The sequence below is a fragment of the Diceros bicornis genome, chromosome 2, assembly GCF_020826845.1.
Source record: "Diceros bicornis minor isolate mBicDic1 chromosome 2, mDicBic1.mat.cur, whole genome shotgun sequence".
Lineage (NCBI taxonomy): Eukaryota > Metazoa > Chordata > Mammalia > Perissodactyla > Rhinocerotidae > Diceros > Diceros bicornis.
Genome location: NC_080741.1, coordinates 69290201 through 69304456, shown reverse-complemented (window position 1 = coordinate 69304456; position 14256 = coordinate 69290201). Strand labels below are relative to the sequence as shown.

Genomic DNA, 14256 nt, shown 5'->3' with positions numbered 1-14256 from the left:
GCCAACATCAGCGAAGATAAGCTTCTCATACTTTTAGTTTTATTAAGGCTGGGCCCTGCATGGAAAAGGATATGTCAAAGTTTACGAGAGCATCTGTATGTTCTGGTAATTGAGCACATGCAATGGGAAAAGCCTTTCTTGACATGTTTAGAAGGCCAGGTTTGTTGTATTTTGAATTTCAAAAGATTCTTCTCTTTTCCATGTTAAGAGAAGCAAAAGCAAAAAATCAGATAATAGTAAACTATCCTAATGAGAATGATTGATATTCTTTTGTTCCAAACTCAATAACGTTTTCAAAGTAAACACCAAAATGTATTGCTTGGGGGTTAATGTCTCCATGCTTGCTCCATGGAGAATTAGCTGCGATATTTCCTTGGAGAGAGGCGTAACGCAGGGGACAAAACAACAACAAAAACGAAAAGAAGCGTGTCTGTTATGACTTTATTAAGTTGTTAAGGATATTTTAAAAAGACTTTTCACTATTATGATGTCAGGAAAATTCTGTAAATCAGATTTTATAATACTGAGTACATGAGAGGTACGCTTTGCTTTAGGGTATTCCTACACACCAGAGAACAACCTATCCTGGAGAAACCACATTCCTTCAGATTTGGTGGGCAAGTAATTATAGTGTAGGTAGTATATCCTTCTTTATAAAAATGTTATAAAACACTTACAGGAACTTGGATATTTGAAGCAAAATGCAGTATTAGGTTTTCCTTTTTACGCATTCTCTTTTCCTCTAACCATAGCAATTAGGACTGTTTTGAAATCGTTTTTAGCTACTATAAAAACAAAGTTCTCCCCCTCTGAACAGGGGTCTTTTAACTCTTAAAGAAATGGCTGATCCTTTGGGCTGCTGCCTCCTTGTCTTCGAGTTGGAGAAATAGTATTAGGCTGTCGTAGAAAGAGATTCAAGACAACACACACAAACTATTCTTACGTACACTGTTTCTCATTAAGTCCCCCTCCTCTGCTCAGTGCCAGTTTTTTTGTTTTTAGTATCACTCTCAGTGACACCGCCGTCTCAGTCATTGCCCTTTGCCCAGGCCAGGTTCTAACACAGCGGCAGGGCCAGGCTGAGATGGTAAAGGGAGGCAAAGAAAGGCTGGTAACAAAAGCCTCCTGCTGCCACCCCCCGTCCCAGCCTCCCCACGGTCTGGTAACGTCCCTTCAGCCTCAGAAAGGCCATCTCTGAACGCCAGTGATTCATGTCTAGAAACGCCGTGCAGTTCAAGCAGCACTTGAGCCCGCTCAGGCCGGCAAAACCAACAGCAGCAAAACGAGTTCTGTGAGCCTGAAAGTCCCTACGAAGCAGCTGGGTCCCTTGGTGTTGTGGTTTCAGGTTTGTCTTTTGTTCTCCGAATCTGTTTTCATGTGAGGCAAGAGCACAAACAAAAATAAAAATGAGTTCTTGTGGGAATACTTACGACAAGTCTGTTTCTGTCCCGGGTTTACATCAGCGGTTTGTTTATTTTTTAAAAATGTGAGTGACTCATCATCTTGAAAAGAGAGAGGAGGTTACTGTTTAAAAAATGAAGATTAATCTTTTAAAAAAGGGCGAACCAGAATATTAGGTAGCTGATACAGTTCCAATAGTTCGGATGGGTAAGATTTCCAGGATAGTCCTTTTGTAACTGAACTAGGGGAAAAAGACGGTGGTCGAGAGCACACATAAATTTAAAAAATAAAACCCTACAGCAATTTTAAGTGACATAAGAATTTAACTTTTGGCCAGAGTTTCAAAGAGATTATCTTTGCCGAAATCATCACATGATGGAAACTTGCCATGTAGAAAATATCAGAGTTACTAACTTTTCTAAACATAGCAACTTCTTTTTAAATAGAAGATGAACACAATAAGAAAAATAGGAAAAGAAACCCTCCCAGTCCAATCCCTTCCTGCTCCATACCCCGGAAAAAATTATCTTTTAAAACCTTAACTACAATCAGAAACATGAAGCACATATGCTTTCATTTCTAATCGATGAGTATATGAAGATTTAATAGTTTACAATTAAGATGAATATTTCAAGATTACAGCAAAATCCACACCATTCCCAATTTGCTTTTCTGTTCTAAGTCTGTAATTAATTTTTTTTTTTTTTTTTTGGTTCACTTTTTTCAGAGAGACCTTAATTAAAAGAGCAGGTTTGGTTTGAACGCAGAGCCTATTTTGAATCCTTCCCCACGCTCCATCTTATCTCTCCCTCATGACCTCCCCCCCCAAGACGGTTGCTCCTCAAGACAAGCATGTGATCATCAGACAAAAGTTTAAAAGTTAAGAAACTTCTATAGCAGTTGACAAGGTTGACGTTTCATTAACTTGTTGGTTCAGCCTTCAAATGATTTTGCGAGGCAGAGCACCCTCTGTTTGGAGTTTACAGCTTTTTGTTCTTCTGTCCCTCACAGGCTACAGTCATGTTTAATTTGGAATCTGGGCTCCTTTGGCAAATTAGCAATTAGAACAATTTTGTGGGAATATGTATATGTGTCATTAGTTTTCCTGCAAATTAATAGCAAAGGCAGAGGTCAGGCAGAAATTTTCCACTTGACTGCAGTTCCTCTGTTGAGACTTGGCACTTGGTTTTGGAATGGCCACAGCTGCTCTCAGCCACCCTCTTCCTCTAGGAACTGTCTTTTAATTAGTTTACCTCGTAGCCATCATTACAAATATTACTGCCTCCCCTCCTCGAAATAAAATTACTGTTTCTACAAAATATTCTAGTGACATCTTGCACCACTGCACATTGATGGCGGGGTCACTCGAATGCAGCATTTAATCATTAGATCACCTCCATTCTCGTCTCCTAATTAGAGTCCTTACAATACATTTTTATCTGGTAATTAGCTGAGATTGGCTGCTTCCTCTGTGGCTTATTAGAGACAGCCCAGCAGTGGGTGTGAATCACGGTGTCATTTGTCAAGCCTGGTAAACCCCTTCTCTGCTCTCGTCTGGCTTAGTGTTTATTTCCACTTGCTACCTATGTTCAAAGCCTCCAGAAAATTCTGCCACATCTTTGTGGATTGTGCTAACTGGGAGGGATTTTATTTTTCACTGTTGCTTTTTTGGTAAAACAGTCCAAGAGTTAAGACCTTTGTAAAGCTACAAGAGTCATGTTCTTTTCACATTTTACATCATCGTACCATGTGACTTGTCTCTTCTTGTATGTGAGCACCCAAAAAGGTGGGCTTGCACTTGCTGAATGTTTACATGAGTTTTGATTTTTGGCAATTAAAGTAGAACCCAGTGGACTTGGTGATACTGGAAAAGAGCATGCATATTTCTTAAGGACATTGTATTTATAATTTTCATTCCTCTTTTAAGAAAGCCATGGTGTTTAGGGTAATGGTCATAAACTGAAAAGAAAAGCCAAAAAGTAGAGTTAGTCTTCAGAGTTATTGTTACTGTGCACGTATTCCTTTGACCAGTGCCTGCATTTGATGGTAAGTTCTTCAAGGGCATCAATTGTGTGTTCTGTTTTTGTCACTTCAATACCAAATGCCTTATATTTGCTCAATAATATTTATTGAATATCATTTATAAGCAGGGATAAGCTATTCACTGAATCCTTTCCAAAAATGAGCATACAGAAAAATGAAACTGGTTAATGTTTCTTTTTCCCATTAACTGGGCATCAAAAGATGATCATACAAAAGGCCTAGAATCACAAGTGCCTGTCTGACTTTGGGTCCAGGTTGTGAATATGGGCAAGTAAGTTAATCTCTCATGAGCCTCAGTTTGCTTATCTGTAAAAGATGAGTAATAACATCTCAAGTATTAGTGACGGTATGAGAATTTAATGAAACCATACAGTGGCACGTGGTTTACAACATGATTTTTACAAATGGTATCCATGACTTTCCAGAGTGTTCTGATATTCTTAGGTCTAGCAGCATCTAAATTTTAAAAGCGGTATCATTATGAGCGTTAGCCTTTCGTGCACTAAATTCCTTGACCGGTTGCTTGGGCTGATGCTTATACATACTGTTCCTGCACTTGGTCCGTGATTAAGGCTCAAGGAAAAGAAGAGGTCAGCCCCAACCTTCCCCTTTGGCTTCTCAGCTCTGCTGCATCCCATGGCTTCTCCTCTGAACTGCCAGCACTTAGTCTGCAGATGTGTCACGAAGTGAAGTTTCCAGCACTAATACACAAGCAGCTCACAGCATCTGCCCAGCTTGCTGGGGGATTTGTAAAGGCAGTGCCATCTCCATAGCTTGCTCTTCTCAGGCATTGTGTGGGCGGGGGGGGGGGGGGGTGCAGGGGGGGTGGTCTGGAGTTGGCTGAGTCAGCATTTCAAGGGAGGGGGTCAAAACGAAAAGCATAACTAAAAGCTTGCAACCCAACGTTCAGTTTCCAGCACCGTGTTTTCATTTTTCCATTAATATTTCCCCAGTGATATTTGATCTTTCTTTTCTTCAAATTCATTGCTTTTTTTATGGAACTACCCTAAACATATTAGAGAAGTTTCTCATGGCCTTTTTTATTATTAGAGTATGAGTAAGGTTGAGTCTTCTCACAAATTGGAACTCTTTTAATATGTTCTTTGATTATGATCTCAGAGGAATCTCATTTTAATACTTTCCACAAATAATGCCTTGTACTTAGAATTGTCGCAATGGTGAAATAGACTTATTTTGTTAAGTGATTTGAAGTCTGGCTTGAGAAAATGTTACCAAGTAAGCCTACTTTGCTGAAGTTTCTAGGATTTGGGGCAACTATAAGTATCTGAGATAGCAATTCTGTGTAAACTGTAATAAATATGTTGAAAACAACTAAGTTCTTCAACATAGCCAGACTTAATATTTCTGTAACGACAAATTTTGCGAGAGGGGTACAAGCCAATTTTCCAGTAGTAATAAGAGCAGAGCTTTAAGTTGAAGGCTAAATGGGTAGTAGAAGGAAAGAAAGAGAGAAGGAAAGAATCATAACAGTACTCATTCATTTTCCTCTAGACCACTTCAAGTAAATAGTATTCATTTCCTTACTTGCTGCAATAGATTATTCCATTATATTACTGAACATTTGAAACTTGAAGTCAAAAATGTTACAGTTCCAGATCTCTCGTATGCTGTATTCTTTTTAAATTAATAGATTCCAATCCTATATTTGATAGAGTTTAATGAAGATTATACATAAAGCTTTCAAAGATTAGTCTCTGCCAACTGATAGAACTCAGTGATGGCTTATTGGATCAGTGCCACTCTTTTTAATACGAGTCATAGGCCAAAGATATTTACAGTCATTCCCATCCATGAGGTTTCATTATGGAGTTGAGTAGCCTGTCCTTGTGCTGTCCAGTGTGGTTGCCGCTGGCTACATGTGGCTATTTAATTAAAAGTTTAATTTTAATAAAATTAGTAAACATAGTTCCTCACTTGTGCTAGCACATTGCAGAAGGTTCTTGGAAAGCTCAAGTCTATACCAGTGTATCCCAACTGGTGTTTCCTGAAACATTGGTGTTGACTGGTGCTAGCTACAAGGACTCCATCTCCCTCTTTGAGGTTTACAAGGCACAGTAAGCTATTAAAGAGGGTGCGAAGTTGTGATTAAAGAAATGTTTTGACCCAGAATTTCTCCAACTCGCTAGGCTAGGCAACCCCTTTGTCTGTCTGTAAACACTTATGTAACTGTCTTTGGAAAACACCTGTCTCAACAACAGGAACATGGCAAGAGGTAGTTTAAGCTAACTACTAAGTGCCTTGTTTTTACATGGGAACTCACCTCATATCTCAGTTGATTATAAGCATCTACTTAGAGAAATAAAACTATCCAGGCATCTCCTGTATTGTTCTTACTGGATTTCACATGCTTTCTTGGCTGCTCAGTTTTTCTGGAGGTCTTCTAAAAATTGTTCTTTTCCTCACAGCTGAATCTGGTGTCAAGTGTCACTCTCTCCAAGTCCGCATCAGAGGCTTCTCCACAGAGCTTACCTCATACGCCAACGACCCCAACTGCCCCCATTACTCCCGTCACCCAAGGCCCCTCCGTCATTACCACCACCAGCATGCACACGGTGGGACCCATCCGCAGGCGGTACTCAGACAAATACAACGTGCCCATTTCTTCAGGTAGATACTCCATTTTTGCCTCATGAAGAATTGCAATATGCAATTCTTGTAGACCAGCCTCTCTTTAAAAAGTGATAATTAATAGGACAATGATTCTCATTTAGCAGATATTGCGCAGAACCAAGAATTTTATAAGAACGCGGAAGTTAGACCACCATTTACATATGCATCTTTAATTAGGCAGGTGAGTAAATAACAGTACGTAAAATTATATCAAAAAGTGTATGTGGATATATTATATTGATGAAGTAGATTTAAAACCGCTTAGTATGCAAGCATGCTAAAACCTTTTCTATAAGGTTTTTTAAAACTGCAATATATAACATAATTGCTTTTGATTAAGTATTACAATACGATGTGATTATTAGGAAATTCATTTCACACAACAGTGAAAATGAGCCTGTTTAAAGATGGCAAGTCAATTATCACAAGCTACAGTAATCTCTGATCCCTAGAATTAATCTGAGCTCTAAATAATTACTGAGCTTTAATCAGCTAGTGAAATGTTTTGCATTTCTCTTTGATTCTGCTTTATGAATGACTAATAAATTAATATTTCTGTACGGAAACAGAAATAAAAACTCAAAACAATTAGATAATTCCATTTTGAATTTTGCTATTGAACTGTTAAATACAATCATTAATCTTAGATCATTTTGTGAAACCTGTCTTAGGATTCAGCTCTGAATCACAGTTATTTTATATTTTCAAGAAACTGTATAATGACGATTCTGCTGATTTGGTCATAGATTATCTTCTTCTGTTACTTTTGCTTTACAGGCCATTCTCGAATCTCCAGAAAAGCAGCTAACACTAAATGAAATCTATAACTGGTTCACACGAATGTTTGCTTACTTCCGACGCAATGCAGCCACGTGGAAGGTAAGCTTACTTGCAGGCCTGTTTAGTCTTGGATTTTGCTGTTTATAGAAGAGAATTTGTTGTTGATAAAATGCAGTTGTTTTGAGTTATATTTATATTGTTTTGATACGTTCAAGGAGCCTAATTTATAGGAATATTTGATTGAGAAAATAGTTCCATTGTGGTTAAAACGCTAGGATGGAAGACTGCCATTACATTGGCATCAGATGTTGGATGGACCAACCAGTAAAATCATCTTTCTCTGGTTGGAATATGTAGGGGAAAGGAGCAGATGACCACTGTTGCCCAGATGTTGAGGTTGTCCTATTACACAAACCTCGTGCTTTTAGGTCTTTAGCCACCCCCAGTATTTGCAGAGATGCATAGATAATTTTTTTTTAATCATTAGGAATTTGGAGAAATGATCAGACAAACCTGACATAACCCTTGTTGGTTGGCTAAAAGCTCCTTAATCCAATTAGTGGAGAAAGCTGTGCAGTGCAAGTACTAGTACTAGATACGTGAGAACACAATTTAAGGGTTTTTTTTCTTTAAGTCAAGAGACTGTCTTAGATACTCTGGGGAAGAAATGTAACTCTGAATTATGTAACTTCACTTTAATATCATTTGCTAAAAAGAGGTCAAATGCCATAGCTCCATGTTGGATGCTCCCAACAAGGCATGAGGTCACATGACATACCTCATTCCCAGTTCAGCAGTTGGTTCGTAGATTCCATCAGCACTTATTCTATTATATTAGATTAGACACTCACAAATTTTTGGATTTTTTTCACTTTCAATTTCTTGATTTCTGATATTCTTGTTATAGAAGATGGCAGGTATAATATGATATTAATTTTTTTTGCATTTTTTCTATCTAGAATTCTTATAATTCCTAAATTTGAAAACATTTAAAATGCAAATATTTTAGGATATTTTTACATGTCATTGTTATGATATTTTTTACAGGATGCAAGGAAAATTTACTTTGCATGAAATAAATGTCTTCCTTGCTACTTAATTTTATATGGGAGAGAAACAAAAGCAAAAACAGAAAACGTATTTCCTCTGTTACATTCCTGATAAATTACCATTTTAAAAGAAAATGAATATAACCGTAGATTTAATTCATCTACTTTACAGAGTTGTGAATATCTATTGTGGCTCAAATCATCGTTTTTATTTCTATTAAGGCACATGGGTGCTGAAGGGAACCTGTGTTCAAAAATCTTACCCTCTTTTCCTCAGCCTGCCTTAGGAGATAAAATACAAAGGATCTTGAGCTACAGATGCTTGTCAAAATTTAGGAAGTATAAGCAGGAAGGATATATTTTCTTCAAATTACCTTTTATAAATAGCAAATGATCAAATTTAAAAAGAAATGATTACCAGTTGTGAATGATTTTTAAGCTCAGATCTTCAGATTTAACTTTTTCATTTTTGCGAACTGCAGGAAAAAGTGCCATTAATGTAAACAGTCCTCGATGAAGTACTTGATTGATTCATAAACATGTTTAATTTTCTCTGTGTCCTTATTTGTATTGTGATCTTAGACAAAAGATGAACTGCCCGGTTAAAGTTATGACTGAAAAGAACTTGCTCATCTTTTTGGGAACCTCTTGATTTCTAGCTTTGATGTGTAGTCTTTGAAAACAAACTCCAGTTTTGACGTTACATCTTTACTTACATGGCTGTATAGTTCAGACAGGGCTACAGCCATCCTTTTTACATATGTGGCTTCTTTAGATCTTTTCCATTTTATAGATTTCGATACTTACCTTACAACAGACAATGATTAGGATGAGGAGAAATGTTGATTTCTTTCCCAATTATGTCTCTTATACGTATACATGCTCTGTTTTTTTTTTTTAAGGAAATTTGGGTTTGTTTGCTTATTTCAGCCTCTTCAGTGTTGTTCTAGGAGATAACAGTAAACCTTTATATCCTTATACTGTGCCTTTGTGCAATATAAAAAAGAAAATGCTTATTTAAAAACCAGACAACAATTTATATGCAAAGAAATTTGTCCTACCTAGTATAATTATAACATGCCAAATGTTTTCCAGAGATTTTTGTTTTTTGGGTGAGGGAGATTGGCCCTGAGCTAACATCTGTGCCGGTCTTCCTCTATGTTGTATGTGGGACGCTGCCACAGCATGGCCCAACTAGCTGTGTGTGCAGGTCCACGCCCGGGATCTGAACCTGTGAACCCAGGGCTGCCAAAGCGGAGTGTGCAAACTTAACTGCTGTGCCACTGGGCCGGCCCTGGTTTTGTTTTATTTTTATGCAAACCTATCAGACCTGTTTGAATCAAGAGTGTCCTTTCATAGTGACCTGGGTGTCTTGAAACTACCCCAGGTATGCTGGCATTCTGCAAAAGCTCCTTGAGAATTTATCCTGTGTATTCTCCTTGTGAGCAGTTCATCATGCCATGTAATAAAACTTGTCTCATTATCTTCTAAATATTCCATATTGGAAAAGAAAAATCATCATTGTCTAGTTTGACTCCTCACAGAGTCACCAATGGTGATTATCCAAAAATTGAAACACCTCTCCAAGTATCAAGATTTGCCACTTTGAAAGATAATTTAGAGAGGAAATATTGCAGGTGGTCAAAGGGGAGGGGTGCAAAATGTTTGAGCAATAGCAGCATTACTGGAATTAAGTGAAGGGCTTACAGGGTGTATGAGGTGTGATGTCTGCATCACCTTCTCATGCCTCAGTTGTCACCTACTTATTCCCTGTAAGAACAAAGTTTTGAGTAAATGACGCGGGTCTCCTTTGTAATATCCTCATGTCTAATTTTGAGTCTAGATCAGTAAGTTCAATCAGGAGGACTCAAGAAATGAAGCCATGCTTGTTACTGTACCCAGAAAGAGTTGTGGATTTTCCTGAAACGCAAAGGAAAGATGAGATGTTAAAAGCTCTTCACCTTTGAGTTGAGATCCTCCTTTTTGATAGATTATAGGTGTCAAGGGTCTCAGCTTAGGAATGACCAGAAATGACTTTTAACCATAAGAAAGAAACATGTGTCTATAGAAACCATCAACTGCAGGAATATCCTCATTTTACCATTGCGAGTTCTACTCATCTGCTCCTTGGGCTTTTTCTCAGTTGATTAAGGTACTTGCCCATAGTAAGGGCCAACTTTTTTATGTGTATTCAGGAAGGTAAGACATAGCTCGATGATGGAGACTGATGCATTGGGGGTCGTTTCACTCCCTGAACTTGTTGGCTACAGGAAGTGATACTCTCAATGGTAAAATCCAATTTAGATTTCTTCTTCGTAAATCTGAGAAAACCCATAGCAAGTTTTAAAGCCAAAACTTAGAACAAAATGTCTTCATCTTTCATGGTTTTAAAAAAAAAAACAAAACTACTCTTTTTTGATAGGAGATAAGTGTGTTTAAAAGGGACAGTTATATGCTTTACATGTTTATTTTGAAGTTATATTAACAATATTTTCAGATTTCTACTGTGAAATCTATTTTGGGCTCATGTGCATATTAAAAAATATGTCTTCTGGTTAGCTACGACCAGAGACTAGACTAAAATGCCAAAGTACAATTAATTCATAATTTTGGTTTTTTATTTTTGCTTTTGGAAAAGGCACCCTTCACCACAAGAAGATCATCCACGGGGGGTGGTAGCCACAGCTCTTGGGGATGGTTTTATACATGTGGACTGTGAGGCTGAATTTACTGCTGTTTTTAGAGTCTTTTCTTATAGAAAATGTAAATGTTCTCTCTTTTATACTTGCTGCAGAATGCAGTGCGTCATAATCTTAGTCTTCACAAGTGTTTTGTGCGAGTAGAAAACGTTAAAGGGGCGGTATGGACAGTGGATGAAGTAGAATTCCAAAAGCGAAGGCCACAAAAGATCAGTGGGTACGTCCGCCATGTTTGAACTTCTCAGCCTAGCTTGGATTGTGCTAACAAGTGTAACTTAGAGGCTTTTGGCTGCTAGATGGTGTTAGACCAAAGAACCGTTTCACGTTGTCTCAGTTAAGGGAAGCAAAAAAGCATTTCATCCCTCCTGTTTTGTATACCCACCAGTCCCCCTGCCCTGCTTGCGGTCTTTGTCGCATCACATGCTAGTAGCTTTTAGGTGGCAATGCATATTAACCCTCACAAACCATTTGCTTATGCTTATTGCATTTTATTTTCTTTTTCCTGTTCCCTGTATTGGATGTCTGTTCTGCCCCCAACCCCGTCTCCTTTTGTTGCCACTTCATCTCCTTTGCTGCTGCTCCTATCCCAGGGTGCCATTCGCACCAACCTCTCACTGCATAAGTGCTTTATCAGAGTAGAGGATGAGTTTGGGTCCTTTTGGACAGTTGATGATGAAGAGTTTAAACGTGGCCGCCATATTCAACGAGGCCGTCCTCGCAAATACTGCCCCGATGAAAACTTTGACGAGCTTGTCACACAGTAAGAGCCTTTACTTGCTTTTGTTTTTTTTTTCTGCTGTTGCTTTGGCTTTGCATGGTTGACTCATCCCATGTAGTTGTGCATTTCACCAAGTAGCAGTGCCACGGCTTTCTGCAACGGGACTAAAATGTGTGATTTGTACATGTATTTCTCTCGTTTCTCTTTGGAACACCAGTGCCTTGAATAATGCTTTTTTGACGTCTTTGATGCAAATATTGTTTGTATTTTGATTCAGCAGCTTTCGGGGACCCTATAACTAAATACTTTTGCGTGACCCCTAATTCCTCCAAGTAGCAAGGAAGCTTTTATTTTTGACTCAGTCAGTATAATAATATAAATGTAGTGAAATGAATGATTAAAATGCTCCGAGCATAGGAAAGAAATTGATAACAGCACATATACTTCATTTGAAGGCCACTGATTAATGTAGGTAATTTCCTACTGGAAGCTACTCCTTTCCCTCGGTATCTCCTCCATGATTGTTTAGTATTTTTATTCTTACCAAGCTAGAGATTTTCTTAGAACAGTGTCCTGTCTTCCTTTGGTCAGTTAATGGACACAGCATCAAATATTCTTATATCCTTCCGGATTTGTCTGTGCAAGCAAGACCTCAACCCAACCTCCCACCTTACTTAGGAATGACCCTCCTCTAGCATACTCTTCTCTCCATCTTCTTTTGGCAATAACCATGCCTTGGAGATCTTAAGAGCCACCCTGCTCTTCCTCGAGCAGTCATTATAGATTTCAAATCATGGAGAGGCTTAAGAGCCCAGATTCCTCTAGCTCACGCCGAGGAAACCCTGCTGTCAGCTCACTGACATCCCCCAGCCCAGTGCCCCAGAGCTTCTGCCTTCTTGTTGGAGTGAAGGCAGCAACTAAAAATTTGCCGAGAGGCCAGTATTTTGTGATACAAAAATTTATCGATGGAGGGAGTGCCCAAGCTTGTTATTACTTAAGCCTGAATTTTATACCCAGTTTCCATGAATAGCCAAGTCTGTCATACCCAGAGATGTTCACACAGACCAGCCCAGTAGAGCCAGGGGATATGGAAAAAACCTAACTTTTCTTTGGTTTTGTTACTGGGGGGAATTTCTGATTTGGAAGGATACCAGCAAGCTTAAAACAAAGCTTAGCTAGGAACTCAGGGGTTGATTGTGTTTAACTTGGAGTTTTTATCTTTTTCTTATGCAGTAATCCTTCCCTTATTAAAAACATGCAGAGCAGCCACGCCTACTGCACACCTCTCAATGCAGCTTTACAGGTAAGATTAATGGCCGTCCCCAATATGCAGCAGGGGCACATGTCTCCCCCACTCATTTCAAAATATATTAGCCTCACTCTAATTAGATATTAAATTTTAATTCCGTTAAACTTTTTTCTTAAGTGCACAAAGCATCGTACTCCCTGGAGGCAAACACATCGGGCTGCTTCAGCATTAGCAGGATGCTTAGCATTTTGAATATTGTGGCAAAAAAATTAAAAGTTCACTTATTAATATTTATCAGCAGTATCATAATTTCCATCCTCTTATTTCAGAATTTCACTTGAGGCAAAAATACCACAAGTGTAATTACTCTAGCACAGCTATTAATGTGCTGGATGATAGGCCACTGTATCACATGACCTTCTATTGTTCACGGGTTTAAAGAGAAAGCAGAGCTTTTTATTTCTTCTTCTTCTTTTAAAGTCTGTTTTAGCATCTTTACTTTTGTCAGGGGGCGATGCGGGTTTGGTTCACTTTGTAAGAGTAAACTGTTTTGTTTAAATGATAGAGGTGTTTAAGAAAACTCTAGGTTTCCAGTGGATTGCTCAAGATTACATAATAAGTGCACAGAATGTTTGTTTCCTGCTGGCAAACCAAGCTCTTGTTACATAACCAACGTTACTGGGGGATGAAGACACCAGTATTGAGCAGGATGAGCAGGAGTGAGATTACCACCTAAATATGAGTTCCCAGGGCAGCCCTGGCATCTAGTGAGCCTTTTATTTATCACATTTCTCAGTTACCAAACAAACAGTAAAGTCATGTCATAATGAGTCCACAAGAAGATGCAGTACCACTTCATTAAAATACCTGGGTCTAGTGCCCAAGCCCCTCTCATGAGTTCATAGGTAGGCCGTGTCCTTTTGGTCAGTGGTCCTGTTTGGTTTTGACCCTGCCTGGATTGTTCTAGAAAAAAGGCCAAGGGAATCTTGATAACTTTTAAATGATTTAGTCTATAGACAGAGGTGACATTGGTAATCCAATTCCACTGCAGACCTTTACAGCATGCATTCTTGGTGGCTGTATCACCCCAAAATTGGTACTTAGATGTTACAGTGCCTTGTGGCCCTCCAAAGGTCCATAATACATAAGCAGATATTAAAATTGCTTGAGGGGAGGGCGCAAATAGGAAAGAAAAAGTCTAAATTAATAATGAAAAAATGGTTGAGATTCTTGACATTGCAAGAACAGGGTGGGGTGAAGAGGAGATGATGACAGGAGCCCTGGTTCTTGATATTCATTAAACGAATATTCCTACTCTGCACCCTACAGAATTATTTTCCCAGCTCGCTCAGCAGAGGCTTGAGGCTCCCAAGAATGGATGATATGCCTTTTATACAGTTTGAGTTCAGAGGCAAATTCCCTAGACTTAGCTTTTCAGTAATTATATTTATTTATTTTTAGCCTGAACCAAATTTAATAGGAGGAACTACTTTCTGCGTTTCTTTTAATTACTTGCAGTTTACACAGTAACTTTAGAAAAGCAAATGAAAGCACGCTTAGATGCCACCACTGTAAATACTATTCATTAGTAACTTATTTTCCCTGGAGTCTCGTGAAGTGTGAATTTACAGGCTGCTCTATCTGGAACGGTATTAAGATTATAAGCACATTTTACATTCATGAGGT

At 38.5% G+C, this 14256-nt stretch overlaps 1 protein-coding gene across 20 annotated transcripts in view; it reads left to right on the top strand.

Moving 5' to 3' along the window:
* The window catches only part of FOXP1 (forkhead box P1), a 575925-nt gene that overhangs the window by 548356 nt on the left and 13313 nt on the right, over positions 1-14256 (top strand). For 13 of the 20 annotated variants that reach the window (XM_058562979.1, XM_058562935.1, XM_058562954.1 and 10 more), the window contains 5 exons: positions 5871-6072; positions 6177-6256; positions 6853-6954; positions 11194-11363; positions 12555-12624. In XM_058562979.1, coding sequence (XP_058418962.1) covers positions 5871-6072; positions 6177-6256; positions 6853-6954; positions 11194-11363; positions 12555-12624 — 624 coding nt within the window. Of the gene's footprint in view, positions 1-5870; positions 6073-6176; positions 6257-6852; positions 6955-10698; positions 10821-11193; positions 11364-12554; positions 12625-14256 lie in introns of those variants that run through there. The other 7 variants (XM_058563041.1, XM_058563064.1, XM_058563024.1 and 4 more) reach the window with 4 other exon arrangements.